This window comes from Aotus nancymaae, unplaced genomic scaffold, assembly GCF_030222135.1.
Source record: "Aotus nancymaae isolate 86718 unplaced genomic scaffold, 86718_ANA_hifiasm-v0.15.2.pri h1tg000077l, whole genome shotgun sequence".
In the NCBI taxonomy this organism is placed as follows: Eukaryota; Metazoa; Chordata; class Mammalia; order Primates; family Aotidae; genus Aotus; species Aotus nancymaae.
The window spans coordinates 15,163,307-15,190,322 of NW_026988492.1; the positions used below are offsets into that span (position 1 = coordinate 15,163,307).

A 27,016-nucleotide genomic window follows, 5' to 3' on the forward strand; every position below is an offset into this window, starting at 1 on the left:
TACCAAACCCCATAGATCATTTCAGCCATAGTAGATGGAACCTTTGAAAAATAGGGGGCCTTCTCTAGCCAAGTCAGGAGTGTTGTAACAAACTCTCCCAGGCCACATGCCACTTACAGAGAGGGGGCCAAGTATGGTGGTTCATGCATGTACTCCCAGCACTTTAGGAGGCTGAAGTGGGAGGACTGCTTAAGCATAGGAATTTGAGACAAGCCAAGGCAATAGTGAGACTCAATGCCTACAAAGACTATAAAGTTAGCCAGGCATGGTGATTTGTGCCTGTAGTCCCAGCTATCTGGGAGACAGAGGCAGGAGGATCACTTGAGTCCATGAGTTGGAGGCTGCAGTAATCCATGACCGCACTACCGCACTTCACCTTGGGTGACAGAGTGAGACCCTGTCTCTAGAACAAAACAAAACAAGCTCAGAGTCATTAGAGGCCATGTTCCTACCTTGATGAGAACCTGAATGGACCCTGTGGCCTTTGTAGATATGAAATACCAGAAGCTCATGGTGCAGGCTGCACTGGATTCTCGCCACATGGCACTCCTGAAGTGTGCTTTGTCACCCCGAAGGCCCACTGGAGTAGCCTCCAGATACACGAAGTGCCCTAGGAACAAGGACAGAATTCAGAGAAGACCGAAAAAACAATGACAGGATTATTTTAGCTTTTCCATTATAGTTAGGGTTTTTAATGACAAATCATATAATCTGAGCCGCCAAAAGTATTTTCATTTGGAACAGAAAGAAAATCTAATAGCCTTGTCTCTAGCTTAGTGACAGAAAAATTTCCAATGTGCTTTTAGCACGTGCTTCACAGTATGCAGATTAGCTGATCTGATGGGATATTTAAGCCATCAAATCAACAACATAGTGACAAAAATTATTTTATAGATCTCCCAAACTATCAAGTGATTTTAAGATAATGCAAAGATTACCTATGACATCTAAAAAAGGAGTGATACTATGTGCTTTTAAAAATTCAGTCATCTGTTGAGTGTGTAAATAGAATACTGAAAATTTTAATAAGCAACATGAGAAGAAAGGTATTCAATTTGTTCTTGTACAATGACATATCCAAAACATTTCATGTATGTAGAGCTGAGTGTTTGAATGAGACTTTGGTCTTCCTTTCTCTGGCTTTGGATCAGCCTTTTTTTAATTCATAGGTCTATGGAAGTTCGACATTTAGACTCTTTTGTCTATTTTTGCAGCATCCAGGGATTCAGGGTCCCTTCTTCATTCTGCTACTATCCTTAATCCCTTTACCAAGGAAGCTGAGTCTTGATCTCAGCTACTCACTACAAAAAAAGAGCCATGCCCAGTGCCCTTAACATATGTGGCTTTACAGTTAAATTTTCATGGCATCTCCATAGGTTTCAAACTCTTTTCCCTTCATATATATCACCTCTACAATCTCTGTGAGGCACCCTGGTCAAATTTCATTATCTCAAAATGGCAGATGAGGAATTTGAGAATCTGAAAAGACTTGCTAATGATCATATGAGTGGCAGAATTCAGGGTCACTGATTACAAATGTGTACCATTTAGGAAAGATGTCTGATGGCAGCACACATTATCATCTAACTTCAATTACTGAATTAGTGATTAACATTAGATTTTGACCAAAAGCTGTTATGGTTTGAACTGTGTTTCTCCCTTCCCAAAAATATGCCAAAGTTCTAACCCCCAGTTCTTATAAATGTGATCTTCTTCAGAAATATGGTTTTTGCTGATGATCAGGTTATGATGAAGCTGTTAGGATGGACACTGATCCAACATGGCTGGTTCCTAATAAAGAGGGAATTTGGACCTAGAAACAGGCATACTTATAGAGAAGATGATGTGAAGACCATCATCTTCAAGCCAAGGTTTTCCCTTCAAGATGAGGGAAAACCATCATCTACAAGCCAAGGAATTACCAGAATCTAGGAGGGGACATGGAAGAGACGATTCTCTCTCACAACCCTCAGAAGGAATCACCACTGTTGCCAGTATCTGGATCTTGGACTTGCAGCCTGCAGAAACTGAAACAATAAATGTCTGTTGTCTAAGCCATCCACTCTGTGGTCCTTTCTTACGGCACCCTAAGAAAAAACTACACTCACTAAATGTTTGATAGCCTTGCAATATCACCATGGTGGTCTCTCCAGAGCTCCCTACCTGCTGTCATAAAAGACATTTTGATGTACATTGTGAATATCATGTAAAAGCAATTACCACACCCTAATAACCCACCATTTTCATTTCCAAGTGTGTGGTCTTTGGGAGGTCTTAAGCTTTGATGGGAGCCAACCCCTAAAACCCAATCAAAGTTGTCGACCAGGGAGTTTTGCCAGCCACACCAGCCTTTTTCAAAAGTACAGGAGCTACCACACTCATTTTCATCAGTATTATCTCCACAGTCATCTATGAAGTTACATCTTTCTTCCAGTCTATAGCATTTGCCACTCTGACATTCCCAATAGCCAAGTGGGCAGAAACCTACAAAAAGGAAGAGAAAAACGAAACAAAATTAAACAAAAAAGAATGAGGGAACACTCCTAACACATTCAGTGAGGTCAAAAAGCATTAAGAGTTGATTCATTTTAATCTATAAAGGAACATATTGTTCTTAGGAATTTGAGGTACCTGAACCCCATCTCTGTCTCCCAATATGCTCCAGAGATCTAACCTTTAGATCACTCATGAAGATTATTCACAAATGCTAAAAAGAAAGCACTGCTTTACTGATCTAGGAAAGTACCACTCCTCATCTCCCCAAATGCAGTATTCCTTGTAAACTGTGTTCAAGGATGTAAATTATGTCTGAGAGCCAACGTGAGGCCTGCTATTTTTTATCCTGAAACAAAATCTTTAAGGCACTAAGAGGTCATGTATTATGTGGCATTTGGAAATACATTCCATTAGCATCCGTTTACTCCAATATTTTTCAGGAGCCATGATATGTATGATACCTCCTTAGAAGCAGGGCTATGCATATATAACTAATAACCAACACTAAAACAAATTTTTCTCTAAAACACATATTTGTCTATAATTTGGAATTTTAGGAGCAATTTTCTGCAATGCTATGTCAACCATAGAGATTTGTTGACAAAACATGAGAAAGAGCAATGCTTTTGAAGACCTAAATTTGACCTCTAGTGCTGATATTTATTAGTAATGTGACTTAGCTTATACCAACATTTGATAAACTTTAGTTTCCCTCTCTCAAAGAAGAGAGAAAAAGAGCAAAATCCTAGAGAAGTTAAGCTAATTAAAGAGAGTATGGTATGTATATCACCACTGCCTATAACAGTGCCTGACCCTTAGTGTGTTATTAGTAAATTTTAGCCAAATAAATGAAAGAGTGAAATAAAGTGCTTTGGAATAAGACAGTTTCGAATGTATGTTGAAGGTATTATTATTATACTACTCCAATGTTAGAATTTAACTGTCATGGGTAACAATATTTCTTTTTTTCTTTTCCTTTTTTTTTTTTTTTTTTTTTAAGACGGGGTTTCACCATGTTGGTCAGGCTGGTCTTGAACTCCTGACCTCAGATAATCCGCCTGCCTTGGCCTCCAAAGTGCTTGGATTACAGGCGTGAGCCACCACGCCCGGCCAGGTAACAATATTTCAACAGAAAAAGTTGTTCAGAAATCCAACTTGGGTTATCAACTTCACATCTGTTCTCTGACACTACAGGATCTGACATTTTCTTTCTTCTTGTCTTCCCCTTCTTCAGATAGAGGAGCTGATAAAATCACTCCTTGCTTTACTTCAAAGGTGGTAGCCCCCATGAACCTCTGGAGGCAAGTTACCTGGCAGATGAGGGTTGGTGTGGGTCACAGTTAGGGGATGAAGTTCAGATATTTGTTATAAGGCTTTGTGGGAGCTGGAAACTGCTGGTGATAAAACCACATATAGAAGGTATACATTCTGGATAAGTCTCACATTTTAGACAATAGATGGTCAAGAGGGAAAAGAGTAGAAGATGAAGATGAATGGAACGCCACAGCGAAGCCACTGGAGAGGAAACTGGTATTATGAAGGCTTCTGGAAATTTTGTGTGCTACACTGTTCCTGAACTGTTTGCCTAGTTAGATGGACTTTCCATTATGAAGCCACTGAAAATAAGTTTTAGCCATGTTCTCCGTCTCAGACAAAATTTCTTTGGTTAGGTTAACGATTAACATTTTTATAAAATGAAAATGCAACATAGCGAAACTTGTGAGATGCAGCAAAATCAGTACTTAGAGGGAAGTGTATAGTGATAAATATCTACATTAAAAAAAGATCCTAAATAAACATCGTAACTGTATTTCCCAGAAAACTAAAAGAAAAAGAACAAACTAAGCCTGAAGTTGGCAGAACAAAAATAATTATAAAGATTAGAAAATAAATAAGTAATATAGACAATAAACAATAGAAAATGTCAATAAAATACATGGTTCATTTTTTGAAAAAATAAACAAAACTGACAAACACTTAGCTAGATGAACAAAGAAAAAAGGGGAAGGCCCAGATAAATAAACTTAGAAATTAAAGGGGGAGCTATTACAACTGATGCCATAGAAACATAAAGGATCATCTTTAAAGAAGACACACATAAATGGAAAAATATCTCATGTGCATGGATTGGAAAAATTAATATTGTTAAAATGTCCACACTACCTAAAGCAATCTAGAGATGACATGTAATCCATATCAAAATCCCAATGTCCAATTTTCATAGAAATAGAGAAATCAATCCTAAAATTCACAGTGAACCACAGAAGATTACTAACCAAAGTACTTCTGAGACATAATAAAGCTGGAGGCACTAAATGTCCTAATTTCAAAATATACTACAAAGCTAGCGTAATCCAACAGTATGGTACTGGCATAAATACAGACACACAGGCCAATGGAACAGAACAGAGAGCCCAGAAATAAACCCACATGTACACAGTCAACTGTTCTTCAACAAGGACATTAAGAATATACAGCAGGAAAAGGATAGCCTCTTCAATAAATGGGTATTGGGAATCTGAATATCCACATGCAAAATAATGAAATTTGACCCTTATCTTACACCATACACAAAAATCAACTCAAAACGCATTAAAGTTTTAAACATAAGACCCAAATCTATAAAACTCCTAGAACAAAACATAGGGGAAAATCATCAAGACATTAGTCTAGGTAATGTTTTTTGAATATGACACTAAAAATGCAAGTAACAGCATAAAAAGACCAGTTGGACCAAACCAAACTAAAACTATTCTGAGCACCAAAGGAAACAATGAACACAAAAGATAACCTACAGAATGGGAGAAAATATTTGCAAACCCCATGTCTGATAAAGAAGTAATATTCAAAATATATATACATATACAGAAAAACTCTTACAACTCAGTAGCACAAAACCCAGATAACCTGATTTAAAAACTGGCAAAAGACATTTCTCCAAAGAAGACATACAAGTGGACTCTCTCTCTCTCTCTCTCTCTCTCTCTCTCTCTCCATATATATATATATATCTTCTGGTATCTTCCAATACCAAAATTATCTTTCAGGCTTTAAGTTTTTTCCCTTAGGGTTCCCTTTCTTCACCATTTAGTCTAAGTTAGGTTCTACTGCTATACATTTCCATAACATCTTATGTTTTCCCTATCATAGCACTCATCATACCTTATTTTAATTCCTTGCTTCAATTGTCTGCCTCTCTCAAAGTCCTAGAGAATGTACTATTTCCATTTTGCTGCAGACCCAGGGCTTAGCTTCTAGTATTTATTTAATGCTGAATAAGAAATAGACTTGAAATAGGCAGCCCATAAAGTTTTTGTTATTGGAAGAGATATTTTTGATCATCACATCTAAATATGATTTACCTAACAGAAATTAAAGAAGAAATTAAAGAAGATACTCATGTAACATGTTAACACATGTTAACATGCAATAGACTAAGCAGCATGAACCATATAAAGTATGTACTTAGTAACTCTCGGTCCATATTCATTATCAAAAAGTTACCAAAGGAATATAAATCATTCTACCATAAAGACACATGTACATGCATGTTCTTCATAGCACTATCCAGAATAGCAAAGACAGGGAATGACCTAAGTGCCCATCAACAGTAGACTGGATAAAGAAAATGTGGGATATATTAACCATGGAATACCATGCAGCCACAAAATAGAATGAGGTTATACTGTTTGTAGCAACATGGATGGAGCTGGAGGCCATTGTCCTAAGCAAAATAACACAGGAACAGAAAGCCAATACTGCATGTTCTCACTTATAAGTGGGAGCTAAACTTTGAGGACATATGGACACAAAGAAGGGAACCAACAGATAACTGGGCTTACCTGAGGGTGGAATATGGGAGGAGGCTGCAGATCACAAAACTACTTATCAGGTATTATGTTGATTACCTGGGTGACAAAATAATCAGTACACTAAAGCCCCATGACATGCAAGTTACCTATATAAAAAACATTTCATCTAGATTGGCAAACTGTGAACATAGAGTTGTTTGTAGTATTCTTTTATTATCCTTTTAGGGTCCATGGTATCTGTAATGGTGTTCCCTATTTCATTTCTGATATTAATAATTTGCATAAAACATTTAATTACTTGTAGTAGGTCATATAAAAAAGTTTGATACTGAGGGTGTAAGAATCGAATTACTAAAGAAATAGTATACTTCCTTTTGACATTTGCAGAAACACTGAGTAGTATGAGTGGTACAGGACGAAAATCTTCAATCAAAATAATTTTATCACACAAGTATCTATGTTGTTAAACATTCTAGTGTACGAACAGCTCCTACACAGTGAGTCTTCTGGTCAGTTGAGTTTAAGAGTTCCCTCTATTTATAATGACTCCCAGAGCAGACCAGGAAAATTAACGGAAAGAGCAAAGTTCATGAAGAAGAAAGCCCGGATCAAGATCTTCATCTGAATTAAACAGCAGCTGTAAAGCACAATTTACTTCTGCAGTCCTATGTTACATAAACTCCAACATGACGAGTTAAACTTCTATTACAAAATTTATAAAATTACTAAAATTAAGAGACAAAACTAGGAAAATATGCCTTCTATTTTGCGGTAATGTAATAGCAGATAAGCAAAGAATAAAACCATTTAGATATTCTAACTCATATGCCAATGTTCCCTTTTTATTTATTTATTTTTTCAGACAGAATCTTCTGGCTCTGTCACCCAGCCTGGAGTGTAGTAGCATGATCTCGGCTTACTGCAACCTCTGCCTCCCAGGTTCAAGCTATTCTCCTGCCTCAGCCTCTGGAGTAGCTAGGACTACAGGTGCATGCCACCATGCTCAGCTACTTTTTTGTATTTTTTAGTAGAGAACAGGGTTTCATCATGTTAGCCAGGATGGTCTCAATCTCCCAACCTCCTAATCCACCTACCTCGACCTCCCAGAGTGTTGGGATTAGAGGCATGACCCACCTCGCACAGCCCACTGATGTTCCCTTTACTATACCCATTTCTCTCCTTTTTCTCTAAGACACACACACACGCTTCAAACTATCAAGTAATATTAAATGTCATCACATGCATCACACTGTACTGCAAATAGATCAGGACTGTTGTGAATGTCAAATTTCCATTTATTTTTACAGGTATTCAGGAAAACACATCAAAACAACATTCTGTGAGGATGATTTAGAGTTTTTGAATTTTTCTTAACATAATAAAGTCTGAGACTCTTACATCATTAAAACAGTCCTTAACTGGTAAAGCCAGGCAGCATGCAAGAGAACAGGCACATTCTTGACATTAAGGGAAGAGACTGGAAGAGTGTTCTGAAGTTCAATTATCTACAAGCTATTTCTCAAGTATATACACATCTGAATATATACACGAACAAATTTTGTAGTGGCACTGGTGAAAAACAATGTTTTAATACATATCACAAAATCTGCTAAAACTTCACTCAGTTGGAAATATAGTTTCTTCCTCGAACTCTCATGTTGCCTTTTGTTCCATAATATTAACGATAACCCATTTTATTTTGTTGTATTTTATTTTATTTTTTGAGATGGAGTCTCACTCTGTCACCCAGGCTGAAGTGCAGTGGCGCTTTCTTCTTGTCTTCCCTTCTTCAGGCAGAGGAGCTGATAAAATCACTCCTTGCTTTACTTCAAAGGTAGTAGCCCCCATGAACCTCTGGAGGCAAGTCACCTGGCAGATGAGGGTTGGTGTGGGTCACAGTTAGGGGATGAAGTTCAGATATTTGTTATAAGGCTTTGTGGGAGCTGGAAACTGCTGGTGATAAAACCACATATAAAAGGTATACAATCTGGATAAATCGACTTAGTGCAAACAGTCTTTTCACAAGAGAAGGAGTTCCTTGCTTGGATATTAAGGTCAATTAGAATAATGTATCAGCACTTTGGGAGGCCTAGGTGGTTGGATCATTTGCAGTCAGGAGTTTGAGACCAGCCTGACCAACATGGTAAAATCTCGTCTCTACTAAAATGCAAAAATTTAGCCGGATGTGGTAGTGGGCACCTGTAATCTCAGCTACTTGGGAGATGGAGAAGCACTTGAATCCAGGAGGCAGAGGTTGCAGTGAGCTGAGATCATGCCATTGCACCTTAGCCTGGCAACAGAGCGGGACTCCATCTCAAAAAAAAAAAAAAAAGAAGAAGAATATACCAACTCTCAACTCTTCAGCTTTCAAATGTTTTTATCCTCCATTGTTTGTTCAAATAGTGCACAATATCAAAGAACATCTACCCAGCTGGTGTGAGGGAAGCAGTTTGTGATGTCTGAAATCCCCTGCTCCTCCCTGCCCCACGTTAACGGTATTTTGCCCCTATACATGTAACTGGTTCTTAAGGGGCTCCTCAGAGAAGCAGGAACTCAGTGCAACACAACTTAACCATCTTATTAACCACAGATTCATTAGCCCAGATTAAATAAGGGTAGAAATCTGAGGAAATGAAATATGAGACAGTTATAATTTGAAGAAGCTGAAGGCAAGGAAAAGAAGAAATTTCTTCTTCAAATGTCTGGTAAATCAGAGCCTGGAGATTTTTCTTTTTCTTTTTTTTTTTTTGAGACTGAGTCTCACTCTGTTACTAGGCTGGAGTGCAGTGGCGTGATCTTGGCTCACTGCAACCTCCGCCTTCCCGAGTTCAAACCATTCTCCTGCCTCGGCCTCCCATGTAGCTGGGATTACAGGTGTGTGCCACAACACCTGGCTAATTTTTGTACCTTTAGTAGAGATGGGGTTTCACCATGTTGGCCATGATTGTCTAGATCTCTTAACCTCGTGATCCACCTGCCTCGACCTCTCAAACTGCTGGGATTACAGGTGTGAGCCACCACCTCTGGCCACCTGAAGATTTTTCTTTTTGGAAACTTTTTAATTGTAAATTCAAGTTCCTTCATGGTGTACAGGATTGACTAGTCTGGTTTTGTTTGTTTTAATTTTTTCTTAGTTGAGTTTCGTTAGTGTGTGACTTTCAAGGAAGGAAATGGTCTCTCTCCTTATAACAAGGAACCAATAATTCTCAAATCTTATAACAGTGGTTCTCAACCAGTTACATGTCAAAATAATCAGTATAACTTAAAAAATATACAGAGAGCAAGGTCAAGCCTGAGACCTTCCAACTTAGTATGAGAGCATGGCAGGTGGCAGTATGAGGAGGATATCCGTCCTCATCCAGGGCCTTGCAGGAGATTTTGGTGTATGAACATGACTAAGCTCTATTACCTTCAACCCCAATGTATTGTTCTATAACTAAAGTTTTCTCCCAATTCTCTCTCTCTCTCTCACCACCACCAGAGAAAAAAATCCTTTCTCTATAATAAACACACTAGATCAAGCTATACCATCTTATATCTGGGTATACATTTGCTGTCTAACTTTTCATTCCTCTAGAGTTGCTATTGGCAAATTTCACCTTGGCATATACTGAGAAATATTATTTTAAAACCTGAAACATTAAAATTATCTATTGTACCTATTTTGGGGAATATTGAAAGTATTTCAATAGAAAATTTTATCAGATTCACAACTAAGATAAGTTGTATTTCTACTGACTAGTTATTGGTTATGGTGATGAGTGTTCAACCACATCACAATGTTATTTTCTTTTCTCACTGGTCAGTAAGAAGCTTATAGCCAAATTTTCAGTACCTGTAGAAAATGTGCAGGATCATAGCACTATGTGGCCCATTTTACTCTGTGACCATTCCTCCACAATGTATTATCATTGCACTGTGGTAGAGACTAATGTTTGCCCCTGTATCTGTCCTTTGCTTCTGATTTACAGTTCTTAGGTGGATACATGGCTGCCCAGAATGAAATCCATTTCCCAGAAAACTGTAGTAAGGTCACGCTACTAGGTTCTGACTAATATATAACACCGCTGGTCCTGTGATGACCTCCAGAAACTTTTCTTAAAGGACAACTGGCATGTACCTGTTGGCCAGTTTCTTTATCCCTTCATCTACCTTGCTACCCAGAAAGTGCATACCACCATGGTGGATCCTGAAAAGTGAGGACTGTTAAGAGCTGCCCAGGACACTGAGTTGGTTAAATCTTGATTTCATAAACCTTCAGTATATATATATATATATGTGTATGTGTGTGTGTATGTGTGCACATGTGCTAAACCATATGCATGTCATTTAAGTGATACTTCAGATCGCTTACACAATAAGATGTGATGCTAAATAAAATCATAAAACTGCTTCAAATATTTGCATAGACCTTCAGGAAATAAACTAAGTAGCTTTGTTATCGCTTGCAGAAAGCAGCCTATAGTAATTGTGCTACTGGGCTTTGTACCAACCATCAGATCTTTAATGGGAACATTTATCATGTAAACTATTACACTGAAAATTCTAATTTATCTGAAACAAGTTATAGCATTAATATGAATTGAAATCTGAACTGTATACTCTAGCAAGATTATACAGTATAATTTCTACAATATTAAAATGTTCTATGTATCACAAGAAAATGGATTTCTATATCAGTACTTTGTTGTAATATGCATGCAGTCTAAATTACTAAGGCATTTAAAAAACAGTAGTGTGTATTTATATACGCAGTCTAAGTCATTGAAAACATTTAAAAAGTAGCTAATGTATGCACATATTTAAATGAACTTTCTTTGGAAGGCAATAAAAATGCCAAAATTAAAGTCCCCTCACAAATAGCCGCTTAAACAATTTCCCAGTGCAAACAATAATTTATGCTGAGTAATAAAGAACTGTATCTCATTTAGTTCTATTGCTTTTGCACTATTCAGGGTGAGAGAGTAACAGACCAGTCACAAATTGTTGTGAATTGATAAATGTGTGTTCTTGTATGTCTAGTGCAAATCTAACCAGGAGAAAACTGCAGTTTTTCAGATTTGAAGCTGAAGTCTGGGTTACACCCACGAAACTAAAAACTGGCAAAGCTTCTTGGTTAATTGACCTTTGCAATTTTTAGAAAAACACTGTAACGACCAGCTTATGGATCCAAGAACAACCCAAAGTGAAGAATCGCACATATGCAAGAATAAATGTGTAAGAAACTTAGAACGACAAAGCACGTCCTTAGAATGTTATATAGAAATGTTTTTCCTCTTGTTTTATGTTGTCATTTTTTTTCCTTCCTCCACCCCTTCCTTCTCTCCCTTCTTCCCTTTCCTACTCCTTTCTTCCTTCTTTTCTTTTTTTTGTATTTAGCATTTGCTGAAATGCAAGGAGGAAACATTGTGGAAAAAAATAAGATCGACTTTTAATTTTCTGCTCTATCTACTGAAATTTCATCAATGAATTATTTTTTTCTCCAAAAGTATAAATTCACATTTTCTAAGACTTTTCATCGTTAAAAAGTCCACTTAAGAATAAGCATGGCCAGGGAACTTTCATTCACATGAATATCCATATTTATGTAATTAATTATCTCCACATAGATTATTTATGAGGACTATGATAGTGAAAAATATCTTAACTGATTAGTAATCTCATAGTCTTCAGAAACCTGCTGAGCTTTTAAAAACGACACCAGTCTTATGTATTCACTATGCACAACCCCTCTTATCCAGTTAAATTTGCATTTAATTTATATTTTTATTAAAGTAATACATAAATGGAGTTTTAAAAATTGAATATTGGCCAGGCATGGTGGCTCACACCTGCAATCCCAGCACTTTGGGAGCCTAAGGCAGGCAGATCACTTGAGGTCAGGAGTTTGAGACCATCCTGGACAACATGGTGAAACTCTTTCTCTACTAAAAATACAAAATTAGCTGAGTATGGTGATGGGTGCCTCTAATTCCAGCTACTCAGAAGGCTGAGGCAGAAGAATTGCTTGAACCCAGGAGGTGGAGGTTGCAGTGAGCTGAGATCACACCACTACACTCCAGCCTGCAAGACAGAGCAAAACTACGTCTCAAAAAATGAACAAATAACTGAATATTATTTCAAGACACCTATGTTTCATCCTACACTAATTCTATGTACACTTTGGACAAAATCATTTTTAACATCTTTATCTATTTTTCTGATATTTTCTGCATGTGTCTAAATAAGATATTTATAATGCTAATTTTTCAATTTGAGGTATAATCGATTACCTTTGTCCTATGAGGAATAAGAATATAGGTCTTAGGCTATTTCTTTCCCCAAGATGTATACTTTTCTCCCCTCAACAATCCAAGACTTGTTACAATTTTTGTTTAAACGTATATTCAGTGTTCATATTATAACTATATAAATATTGCCATTAATTTAGTCATATACTATGTTATGACTATATTTAAGTTCTCATACAACTATTATTTGTCTTGTTTTTTTTTCCTATATTTAACTTAATTGCATAACTGAGTTACAGAACTCCTCTAAATATAATCAATGTGCCGACACAATTGTTCACTTATATGTGTTCTGGAACACATCTCTCAGTTTATGACTCCAGACCCAAGCTGAATGAACAGCCCTTTAGACCTTATGTATATTCATATCTGTGGGAATTCCCTTTGCCTTTCCCATTCATTTATTTAAGAAGTACTTACTGAGCTCCAACTATGATCCAGACAGTAAGCAAAGCAATTAACAAGTTATCCCTAGCACCATGATGCTGAAATTTTAATGAGAGAAAATACAAAATAACTATGTAAATACATGTTTCATACATGCCTATACATATGCACACAATACATACTATGAGTGAATATAATTATAAGAACAAATGCTTTAAAAAGACAATTATAGAACAATGCCTTTCAGAAATGTATATGCAAAAATTTCAACAAACTATGATTAGCTAAAATCTAGCAATATGTAGAAAGGATAATAGATTCTGACCAAGTAGGGTTAATTTTAAGACTATAAGCCTGGGCCAAGATTTGAAAATCAGTTCGTATAATACCCACAGCTAGATATAAAGGGGAAAAAAAAGTATCATTTTCTGCATAGATTCAAAAAGAGCATCTGACAAAACGTAATATTCAATCATGATCAAATATCTTAGAATAATGAGAATGGAAGGAAACTTCCTCATACTGATAAAGGACATTACATAAAAAAAGGACAGCTAATATACTCCGTGGAGAAAGGAGGCTTTCCTCTAAAATCAGAAGCAATGCCAAATCTGTTTTTCATCTTTTCTTTTCCTTTTTAAGAGACAGGGTCTTGCTGGGTTGCCCAGGCTGGAGTGCAGTAGTGCCATTATAGCTCACTGCAGCCTCCAACTCCTGGGCTCAAGTGATCTTCCCAAGTAGCTAGGATGACAGGTGCATGCCACCACACTTGGCTTTTTTTATTTTTGTAGAGAGAGGGCCTCACTATGTTGCCCAGCCTCGTCTAAAACTCATAGTACTCCTTAAAAATATGACCTGGGACATCCTAGCCAACAACAAAAAAATAAAGCCCTAAAGTTTGAAAAGGAAGAAAAATACTTTTTTAAAAAATCACAGCTTTCATAATTTTAAATTCTAAAGAATTTATGAAAAGGTGACTATTAAAACTAATACGTGGGCCTCGTGCAGTGGCTCATGCCTGTAAGGCCAGCACTTTGGGAGGCCAAGGAGGGCAGATTACTTGAGGTCAGAAGTTTGAGACCAGGCTGACCAGCATGGCAAAACTGAGTCTCTACAAAATATACAAACATTAGCCAGCTTTGGTGGTACGGCCCTGTAGTTCCAGGTACTTGGGAGGCTGAGGCACTAGAATCACTTGAACTTAGGAGGTAGACGTTGTAATGAGCTGAGATCATGCCACTGCGCTCCAGCCCGGGCGACATAGCCAGTGAGACTCCGTCTCAAAAACAAAACAAAACAAAGTAATATGTGAATTTAGCAAAGCTGTAAAATACAAAATTATCATACAAAAATTAGTTGTAGTATTAATAGAGCAATGAACATCTGTAAATTTTAAAAAAGTATCAATTAACGATAGCATTAAAAAACAAAATATTTGGAGATAATTTTTTTTTAAATATAGGCAAGACCTATAAAATCAAGCAAAAAAGCAGCACTGAGACAAATGCAGGAATACTTGAATAATTGAAGAGATATATCATGCCCATGGATAGGAAAAGTCAGTATAATTCATATACCAATCCTCCCAGATTAACAGATTTAATAATATGATAATCAATATCCCAGTAGGGTCTCACACTTATATAAAATAGATAGGTTGCAAAATCAGTAGTAAAATTAGACAAACAGATTAATGAAACAGAACCAAGTACCAACTATACATCTGTAATTATATCATTAATTTTCAACAAAATCTCCCAGGCAATCAACAGGTAAATGAGAGTCATTTCAACAAATGACTTTGGAACATCATACATTACATTAGCTCATGATGAATCAGAGGCCTATATGTAAATTTCTAAGAAAATATAGTAGAATACCTCTGTGACCAGGGTCAAGAAAAATTCTTTGCAGAAGCATAGAAAGCAGCAAACATCATAGAAAAGGCTGAAAAATTGTATGTCATCAAAATCAGACATTTCTAGTCATCAGAAGACACCATTAAGAAAAAAAATAGAATATTTACTGAAGAAAATAATATAACAGTAATATATATATATATATAAAACAATACTGGCATCCAGAGTATAAACAAATATCTATAATTCAATGTTAAGCAGGCAGATACTTTAACAGATACCCCATAGAGGACTATATCTGTGTGTGTGTGTGTGTGTGTGTGTGTGTGTTTTCATATATATATATATATTTCTGTACTTGTGTTATATTTGAATAAATGTATCCAAATATATTTACATATATTTATGTATTTAAATATATAAAACAAGTATCTACAACCCAATGTTATATATTTATATATTTAAATATATTTGTATGAATACATACAATTTTATGTATTTAAATATATATATACAATTTATGCATTTAAATATATTTATATAATCATATTTATGTATTTAAATATATTTGTGTGCTTATAAATTTAAATATATGTTAACATGTTTATATAGATATATACACATAAATATATTTATATATTTAAATATATATAAATACACACACACACTATGATACTTGCATCCATTAAAAAAAATCTATAACTCAATGTTAAGCAAATAGATACTTTAGCAGATACTACATAGAGGAATGTGTATGTGTGTGTGTGTCTGTTTAAATATGTTGTATATTTAACATGCATATATACTACATATACAATATAATATACATTATATACAATATAAATGTTGTATATTTAAATATAAATATATTTATACACAAAAATTAATATTTAAATATTATATATATAAATACATCTGAATATATATAAATACAGATGCACAAACATATATTCCTCTATGGAGTATCTTCTAAAGTATCTATTTGTCTGCTTAACACTGAGTTATAGATATTTCTTACATACACTGGATGCAAGTATCGTTATATGTATATTACTGATATATTATTTAAATATATGCATTTATGTATCCACACACACACACACACACAAATCGCCAACAAGCACAAGCAAAAAACTATCAGGAAAAAGTAAATTGAAGTCTACAAGGAAAACTCCAAAACACTGAGGAAAGAAATTGAAGAGGATACAAACAAATGGAAAAACATCCCATGATCATTGAGCAGAAGAATTAATATTGGTAGAATAACCATACTATATAAGAAATCTAAAGATTCAATACAATTTCTATCAAAATATCAATGACATTCTTCACAGATATTAAAAAAATTTTTTAATTGATATGAAATTACAAAAGACCCTTAATAGTCAAAGCAATCCTCAGCCAAAAGAACAAAGCTTCAGGCATCACTCTATCAAACTTCAAAACACACTACAAAGCTGTAGTAATCAAAACAGCATGGTACTGGCATAAAAACAGAAACAGACCAATGGAAAAGAATAGAAAACACCAAAATGAATCCCCAATTCTAAAGTCAATTGATTTTTGACAAAGGCACCAAGAACATACATCGGGGAAAGGACAGTGTCTTCAACAAATGGTGCTAGGAAACCTAAATATCCATATGCAGAAGAATAAAACTAGGCCCTCCCCTCACACCCTAAATGAAATTAAACTTTAAATTGATTAAAGACCTAAATGTAAGACAAAAACTATAAGTCTACTAAGAAACACAAGAGAAATGCTTCAGGAATTTGGGCTGGGAAAGCAATTCATGAATAAGACCAAAAAAACACAGACAAATAAATAAATAAATAAATAAATGGGATTATATAAAAAGTTTTTGCACAGCAAAGGAAACAGTCAACAGAGTAAAAAGACAGCCTGTTGAATTGAAGAAAATATTGTGAACTATCCATCCAACAGAGGACTAATATCCAGAATATATGAGAAAAGCAAAATAATAATAATAATACAATTTTAAAAAGGCAAATGATCTAAACATTTCTTAAAACACACAGAAATGGCCAACAATTTTAAATATATACATAGATATATATATAAAGATCAACATCACTAATCAGCAGGAAATGCAAACCAAATCACAATGAGGTATCATCATATCACCCTTGTTAAGATGGCTGTTACACAATAAGATAAAAAATAACAAATACCGGTGAGGATGCAGAAAAAAGAAAACTCTAATATACTCTTCTTGAGAATGAAAACTAATGCAGCTACTACAGAGAACAGTATGGAGGTTCCTCAAAACACTTCAGATAGAACTGCCATACAATCCCCCTACCAGGCATTTATCCAAAGGGAAAAAATAATTAGTACATCAAAGAGACATCGGCACTCTCACGTCTACTGCAGCACTAGTCACAATATCCAAGATATCAGCATAGGTGTCCAACAACAGATCAATGGATAAAGAAAATGTGGAATTATATACACAATGCAATCTTATTCAGCCATAAAAAAGAATGAAATCCCATTGTGCACAGCAACATGGATGGTACTGGAGACATTACGTTAAATGAAATAAACCAGAAATAGAAAGTTAAACAACACATGTTCTCATTCATATGTAGAAGCTAAAGTAAAGTTGATCTCATAGAAGTAAACAGTAGAACAGAGGATACTAGAGTCTGGGAAGGGTAAGAGAAAGAGGAGTATAGGAAGAGATATGCTAAAAGTATAAAATTATAGCTAGATTGGAATAAGATCAAGTGTATGATAGCACAGTAGGATGACTACAGCTAACAATAACAGTAACAATAATATATGACAGTTTCAAATAGTCAGAAGGAAGATAATGTTTCCAATACAAATAAATAATAAATACTTGAAATGATGCATATGCTAATTAGCTTGATCTGATCACTACACATTGGATGTATTATAATATCACTATGTACCCCATAAATAAGTACAATTATAATGTGACAATTTAAAAAATTTCAAAAAGCAAACTGAAAGCACAATGCAAGCACAATTGCTAAACGTAGAGGCACTGACAAACCAAATACTGGTGAAGATGTGAGGCAACTACAAATTTCATACACTACCAGTGAGATTATAAAGTGCTACACCTCTTTGAAAACTGTTTAGTTATTTCTTATAAAGTAAGACATGCTTCTGGACCCAGCAACCATAGTTCCAGGTACTAACAAGGAGATGCGTACATAAATTTTTCACAGCAGCCTAATGGACAATATCTAATCATTTGAAACAACCCATGTTTATCAACAGAATCCCTAAGCACATTGTGAAACATTCACACAATAAAATGTTATTCATTAACTTAAAATAAACAAGTTAGTGATAGAACAGTATGGACATGTTACAAAAATATTATGTTAAGATAAAGGAGTCAGACACTCTAGAAAAGGGGTCCCCAAACCCCGGGCCATGGACCCGTACCATTCCATGGCCTGTTAGGAACTGGACCACATAGCAGGAGGTGAGCAGCGGGTAAGTGAGCTAATCTTCATCTGTATTTACAGCTGCTCCCCATCGCTCACATTCCCACCTGAGCTCCACCTCCTGTCAGATCAGCAGCAGCGCTAGATTCTCATAGGAGCACAAACCCTATCATGAGTTGTACATTTGAGGGATCTAGGTTGTGTGCTCCTTATGAGAACTTAATGCCTGATGATCTGTCACTGTCTCCCATCATCCCCAGACGCGACCGTCTAGTTGCAAGAAAATAAGCTCAGGGCTCCCACTGATTCTACATTATGGTAATTTGTATAATCATTTCATTACATATCACAAAGTAGTAATAATAATAGAAATAAAGTACACAATTAATGTAACGTATTTGAATCATCCCTAAACCATCCCCTCCCCTGCTACCTGGTATGGGAAAAAATTGTCTTCCATGAAACCAGTCCTTGGTGCCAAAAAAGTTTGTGGACCGCCACTCTAAAATACACATAAGTGACAGAAAACTCATGACAAACAAGTCTCATGCATGGTAACAGACATCAAAATACTGGTTGTCTTTGAGTGCTGGGGTAGAGGGCAGTATTACTGGGAAGGAGAATAGGAAAATTTCTGGCTTGATGTAGATGTTCTATATTTTGCTGTAGTTTAATTCATACTGGTCTGCATTTGTCAGAATTCATCGTATTGTATACCAAAATGAAAGGATAAGGTTACAAGACCCAAGTCTCATCAGAGATATGAATGAGAGAGAAGATTAAATGAGAGAAATCAATATTCAAAAACATACTAGCTTGGATTTCTTTTTTTAATTTATGAAACATGTCAATTTTCAGATTGAGGAATCTTATTGTATCTCAAACAGGATGAATAAAAAACCCATCCTAATTCACCTCATGCTATTGAGTGGAATACCAGAGAGAAAGAGAAAATCACAAAAGCTTAAAAAAGAAAAAAAAAAGACTTTGCTTAAAAGGTGTTACAATTAGATTCAGAGCTGATTTCTTATTTGCAAAATTCGAAACCAAGAGAAAATGATAAAATGTCTGTCAAAAATATCTAACAGAAAATAACTTTCAATCTAAACCTGCAGTATGTCCAATTTGACTATTTTCAAATACTCGCCTGAAATAAAAGTATTTAAGTTAATTACAGGTAACTAAAAAAGAAAAAAAAATCATTAAAGGAATTTCTAAGAGATAGTATATTTAAAGAATGAAGAAAATAAGGCAGAACAGAGAAGCCAGAAAGCAGAACAGAGACTTAAGGAGAAACAAATGAGTAGGAAAACTGGATAAAAAAATTTTAAGCATTTTCCCTTTTCATTTTAAATAAAAAACATTTCAAAGAGAAAACATGTGCCTGTTTACATTTTTATGGTTTAACACAAAATTTTATACAAACAATTTTAAAAATTTAAATGATATTCCTTTTAGAAATGTTATTTTTGTTATCTATTCATATATACGTGAAAGCAGATGATATGGTGGCAGGTTGGAAAGACCAAACATCACTTAAAATAATAGCACTCAGATATGCTAATTCCCAATATTATTTCCACAGAAATGAAAGAAATGGCTCACATGCAAAGAATCCTTGGAACAATGATAGACTTAAAAATTAAAGTATTTTAAACTGCACGCCTCACCCCATTACATAAGTAGAGTACAGCCAACTGGCATTTCAACTGAAGCTGAAATTTTCTAACAAATTCAGTTCATTGGGATATGAAATATATTTAGTTTCACACAATAATATTATTTTTCCAAGGGAAATGTAATGTGTTGTTTCACTTACACTCAACCATTCAAAATAGCTTATCATATGACCATTTTTGGTTTTTATTTAACTGGAACATATTTTTAGGAGCTCACACAGTAAAAAATACTTTAGTTTTAGCTTGATAACCAAGATAATGCCAATAATGCTGTAATTTCTAACAGCTTATATTTCAATAAATACTATCAGAAACACAAACACATATATTATTTAGGACATTAAAAAAATGTAGTTTTTTGGTTTTTAGAGCTCCTAAGAGCCAAATTGTGATTGCTACGGAACATATTGGCAACACAGAAGCATATTTTGGGGAATTATGCAATGACTTCATTCCTACCAATCATTTAACAGGAAATAAGGTAGTCATTGTAAGTTAGCATATCAAGTAATAAATTTAAATCATGTTAGTTGTTAGTCAACAATTATAGCACAAGGTGCTACCTTTGCAAGATCCACAGAGCATCACCCTCAGTTAATTTCATCCTTGACACTGGTCACTATGATCCTCACATTTTTATCCCCAAACAAGTGATTTCCAGTTCTTTCTTGTTCTCTAATGCAAAAATTGGTTTTCCCTTCTTTCTCCCATGCTGATTTTTTAAAACTTTTTTTGCACCTTCACAATCCTTTCCATATGCCCTATGATTCTGTGTTTGTAAACAAACTCCTTTATATTCTCAAGTCCTTCACAAAACACTACTCATCTCTTTTTTACTGCAATGCAATGTTTTCCATTCTGGTTACATATTAGAATCACCTGATGATTAGTCCTCAATCACAGAAATATTAATTTATTGGATTTTGGAAGTGGGACATCTGGGAAGTAAGAATTTTTAAAGAAATTCCTGATGATTCTTTGGAAGTCAGGGCACTATATCCTGGCTCTTCTCACAGGACATAACCTCCTTCTATAACTCCTAGTCTCACGAAGACTCATTCATACTTTGAGACCCATGTCGCCCACTTAGGAAACTTCCAGTCACTTCTTATTTATTGTCTTCTCTCAATCTTCTGGTCAACCTCTGTCATTCTCTATGATTTTGAGCTGTTTCTTATAGTCTCATTTCACTACAAGTTTTGTCATTATACAAGGGATTTCAAGGTTGAGGAGGAAGACACACACAGTGTAAAACTGCTCTCATAAAATTCACCATGCCTTGCAGATTGCTGAATCCAATGGCCAGTTTCAGACGTCATTTTGTTTAACCCAGCAGCAACATTTGATATAGACACTATTGGGTGATACTCATTTTCCTTTGGCTTCCAGAACACCATTCACCTGCTAGTCTTCCTTTCACTCTGGTCTATGTCTGTTTCCTTTGCTGTATTTTCTTTATCTCTTGACCTCATAATGTTGAATGTTCCAGGGCTTAGTACCTGGTTCTTCATTCTGCTCTGGATCTTCTCTTATCCTTTATTATTCATTAAGGAATAAATGTCTATTCATTCTTTGATGATTTTATATGCATATGACTTTAATTCTGACAATTCCTAAATTAATGTCTGCCTCTCAGACCTCCCTCAAAGCTTAGATTTGTATCCAAATGCTGAGTTGACATCTGTACGTGCCTACATGATGGACCTTAAAACTGAGCATGTCTAAACTGAATGCTTGAACTCTCCCCAATGAAATATGCTCCTCCCACGTCTTCCTCATTTCTTCTGATGGCAAATTCATCCTTGAAGAGCCTCAGATCAAAAGTCTTTCTTAATTCCTCTTTTTACCTCTCACCTGACATCAAGTCTTTCACTTAACCACCTCTTGCTGTCTTACTTGCCACCACACTGGTCTAAGGTATTATCATTTCTTGATTGCGTTACTTCAACCTCCTCCTATTTCTGCTGCTCTTACCTGGTTACCCTGAAATCTCTCTACGTTACAGCCAAAGAGATTCTAAATGTAAGTCAGATCACATCACTTGCAGTGTTTTTTTTTTCCATTTTGCTCAAAATAAAAACCAAATCCCTTGTAGTAACTTACAAAACCTGCCTCCCCATCTGCTCTCTGACTTCCTAACCAACTACCTTCTCCCAACTTTAGTTTCTCAGCTACACTGGCCTCTTCTTTAAATTTGGCAGGCATGCCTTGTCTTGGTACCTTCACCTGGGATGCTTCTATGCATGGGATAGTCTTTTGTCTGATATCTGCTTAGCTAATTTCCACATATCCTTTAAGCCTGCTCAAATAAACTGATATGAAATTACTTTTTCATTGTCTTTGCTTATCTGTATTATTTATGTGACCTGATTAAATTTAGAGCAAGTGAGAATGTGTTACCATTAGAGGAAAGTTACTAGTAATCCAAGACACACAGTAATAATTTCAATATCTACAGTTACCAGGAAAGAAGTATTCATTAAAGGCAAAGCATTAAAAGACCAAATGATGGTTTCCATAGCACAGAGTGAGAGGTGTAAGAAATTCAAGTATTACAGGAGTGAACTGGATACACTGAAGTTGATAACCAGAGTTTATAAAAAGAAATAATTGGCTCTTAAATGTAAATTCTTGACTCAAGGACTGGTCAGAAATTCAGAGTACTGCTGTGATAGCCCTAAAAGAACTTCTTGTTTGTAGGCAGAAAGTTGATATAGGCAAAAATCAGACACAGGATTTGACTCACCAGACTGCAGAATAAGAACAAAGATTAAAATCAAGCCTGGAAAGGTCTTATAAATAAAATTTGGGGCACTTTCTGAGGAAAAAAATTGAAACTTTAGAATGAGAATGGTACATCTAGAAAATTTATACAATTATAAATGATTCACCAATAAAACCAAACTTTTGATAAGAAATACTGGGGTTAGTCAGGGTTTGAATGCTGATGATATAAATCACTCTAAATATTTTAAGTAGAATGTAATTTGATGGAGAGGATTTTACATACATAAAGTGCTGAAATAGTTGGAGGAGTGAGCTCTGTTGAGGTCTTCCAGAAATTTCTCCCAGAATTAACTTTCCATGAAACTGACTACCAATACAGAAGTCACAGAACATTATTCTTAATGACTTCTGGGAAATTAGAAATCTTCTGAGCATAACTAGTGACAAGCCAACATTCAGTTAAATATCCTAGTTACATAGCACATAACGATGAAAGAAATAAGTTCTTTTATCAAGATGTAGGCTTAGCTGCTGTGCCAAACCACAAGATGAACTGAACAAGTGAGAGATTATTTTCTTTTTTCATGGAACAACATGAGCTAAGCAATCATAGGCTGATATGGAAGCTCTTTAGTGTTTGGGTAATGGAAACCAGACCACGTCTACCACATTCTTTGTTGAAGAGGCAGCTCTTCAACCTCATGAACTGAGATAGATGCTTTAGCTCCTACCCTCACATTCACCTGCTGGGCAGTGGGAAGCAGAGAACAGAATGCCTCTTCCCTTTAATTGCACAACTTATAGATTATGTATAATATCTGTTCACATTCTATTGGCCAAAATTTATTCACATGTTCCACACTGGTGATAACAAAGACTGGGAATATACAGTCTTTACTCTGTTTAGCTATGTGCCTATCTAAGTATTGAGAGTTTTATTACTACAAGAAGCAGAAGAGAATGGCTGTTGAGCAGCAAATGGCAGACTACCAACCCTCCAACCTTGGGTGATTTGATAAAATAATGACACCTTGTTTAGGCAGCAGTACTTACTTTTATATAGTTAATGTGTGTAATAATCAGACCACAGTAAAGCTACATGAAAGAATGAATTTTAAATAAAAACTTAATTGGTTACCTTAACCTTAACAACAAAAGAGAAATTTTAAAATAATACTATGCTACTATGAGCTAATATTACAGTATAATAATATGCAATATAATTGATAATATGTAATGTTATTACTATTTTCTACTAAAGCATTCTATTAATACATAATGATGTCATGCATTTTTAAATTGATGCACTGGGCAAATAAATTGATGCACTTATAAGACTGTTTACTATTTTTTTTTACATTCAAAACCAATTTTAATTATATTAAAAATATTAGGTAGTATTTCCAGTAGTTTTCTGTGTAAGCCATACAGAATTTTGTACAATTTCTGTTCTCTAACATCTGAAATTGGAAGGAGGAGGATAGGTAAAATATAGTTATACTACCAATAGAGGAATTTGGGAATGAGAGTGAGGAGGGATGGGTAGACATCCAGCTGCCATAATGAAGAAATTTTAGTTCTTGGGACAAATATACAAGAAAAGGAAAATCTCTCGTATTTAAAGGAGAGAGGCTGTGGAGCTATTTAGGTTATTTGCTATTAGACCCATGAACAGAAGATAAGCACTTTTTAAATATCCCTAGGTAGCAGAAAAGAAACAGAGCTTTCAGACCTTAAAAGGCTCAGTTCATCCCTGGCCATTCAGAGATCTGAAGTCTCACAAGTCCAAGTGCTGACCAAATATATACACCACCATCTCCCATGGAGAGCTGAAAGTAGAGCCCCCTCTTACATACTGCTAGTAATGAGTTCCTGAAAGTCAGATGTCCTGCTTATATAAATGAAATGCTATATCCTAGAGGCAATTTCCCATTATAATTATAGTAATTATATTTTTCTCTTTTTAAATTTCCCATTATATAAATGGGGATAATTATAATGTATTACATCTCTACCATCATTCTCATCTAAGTTCTTAAAATGCACATGAAAACCAGTGAAATGAATAAAGCTGTAATGTTTATCATGGCATTTGCAGGGGCCATAACCAGTGATGTCTATCAGTGTGATGAGCTGGGTTTTTGGGTCTTCACTGCTGTCTTCTTTAGACTAACATTACATGTTTATATAAACAAACTTGGGAGTGAATCCCTGTTAGATTTTTCCAAGAGTTCTTTAACTATATTTTTCATCTACTTCATCAAAGCCAGCTCTCCTTGGTCAAAATCGTTTATTCATTTACCTTCCCCTACATTGTGATGTTTTTTTTCACTTGCTTTGCTTTCCTCTCCACAATTTTCTCCAACGCTTTCTGAACTTCTAGGGCCATTTATAGTTCCAATTAGACAAAAACGTGACTACACAGGAAAAACAGTGGTGAAATTTATTTGGAAGAACTGCGCAACAGAGTATTGTATCTGATGCTGTGCTGTTTCTCCCACTTCCAGCAACACCCATGATGAACATCCTCCATTTCTACTCCACAAAATCTTCAAAACGTCTTTGTCTACCAGTTTGGAATGGAACCTGTATTTAGAATGGAACTTGTGATTTTTCTTGCCCAACATACTGTGAAAACTATCCTAGTGAGTTTGGGGTGATGTCAATAGGTATTTTCAATATAGATATTAGTCAAAAACCAAAAACAAAAGCAAAAAGAGGCATTCTGTGAAGTTTGGGTATTAAAAACCAAGAAGTGTTTTATTGGGAAAACATTAATTTGGAAAATATTCCGTGGGGTATACCAATATTTTAAAAAATGAACTTCTTTTCTCTTTCCCACACACATCATATCCAGCCAACGCATCAGCTTCTCTGAATCTCAGTTCTATTTTATAAGGTTTTCTAGGTTCAAAACTATAATCTCTTCTTTGTCTCCTTCAACCATCAGTGGCCATCATGTCAATTCTATCTCTGGATCTTTATTGTGACTGCTCTCTCTTCTCCATTTCTTATTATGAATAATCAATTAAAGCATCACATTTAGCAATTAGACATTTTAGGGATTTTTTGAAAGCTCTTTTTTTATTCTGAAAAGAACAGGGAGGCAAAGGAGATCTGAACCTTTGCTTTGAGTAGTGAATACAACATGAGGAAAAAAGAAGAGCAAGTATAAATGCTTTTAAGAAATGTTAACGTGTATATAGTTTAATTTCATAGTTTCCTTAGCAGGAATAAAGAGAGGCAAAAAAAAACAAAGTAACACCAAGCACCAATCATATGCCATGCATTGTTAAAGAAGTGCTATATGTTACTATCGGATTTATTTTTCAAATCACTCAGCAGTAGATTCCAATAGTCCCAATTTTACAGAAAACAAAGATAGGAATTAGAGAGATTAAGTAGACTACCTGACATCACAGAGTTAGTAAACAGTGTCAAGATCCAAGTTTATGTCTTTAAATCTCAGAATGGAACACATGTACTTTGCACTCAACAGCATGTATAGGTTTCACTAAATTACTGAGCCATACACAACCAGCCAGATATTCCTAACTCAGGACTCTGACTGAGTTGCTGTGCCAGCATTCTCATCACTAAGTACTAGTTTTAAAGCACTGCTAAATGTTGCAGGGAAATGAGTGACCTGAAGGATGAGCTAATATATTCAGTCCTCATTGTTTTACATACATTTTTAAAAGAAATCGGATTATGTTATATCCCAAAATAGCTATATTAAATAACTCCTATTTGGAAGTAGCTGTGGTGATTAAGCTCTCACACACACAAACACACATGACTTGACTCCTGCCCTGATTGTATATGCATAGGGTTTATTAAATATTTGTCAATAAGTAGACCAAATGACCATGGCTGAATTTGCATATGGACATTTAAAAGATGAAGGTTGGTTGTCTTTTTCTTATTAAAATTCATTAATTATTTTTATCCTTCATCATTTAGCAATTAACAAAACTGCCATCAAAATAAGCTCTTAAATATGACTCCTAGGGACTTAATAATAATTTAATATTACTTTTGCTAATAAAGCCCTGGGTCTATTTTGATTAATTAGAATCACTGATTTCAGATTCTGCTCAATTGCATCTCCCTAAATATATACGTATTTCCCTCTTGTCTTTTCTATTTTAACCTATCCTTGATGGAGTTGTTAGCCTACACACATGAACAGAGATGAAAAGTCTGTGTAAACTAGAGTCATTCCAAAAGTTTAATGGATGTTCTTACTGTTGGTAAAACATAAGGCCACTTATCCTGGTTTGTTCTGTGCAAATTCTAAGTTAAGTGTTTTTGCAGTAA

At 35.2% G+C, this 27,016-nt stretch overlaps 1 protein-coding gene across 1 annotated transcript in view; it reads right to left on the reverse strand.

Annotated features, from left to right (window-relative positions):
- Positions 1–27,016, reverse strand: part of MALRD1 (MAM and LDL receptor class A domain containing 1) — a 609,315-nt gene that overhangs the window by 296,304 nt on the left and 285,995 nt on the right. Inside the window, exons 27-28 of the mRNA XM_064368444.1 lie at positions 2,239–2,484; positions 453–610 (exon numbers count right to left, since the gene is read on the reverse strand). Of these exons, the coding sequence (XP_064224514.1) occupies positions 453–610; positions 2,239–2,484 (404 nt within the window). The remainder of the gene's footprint in view (positions 1–452; positions 611–2,238; positions 2,485–27,016) is intronic.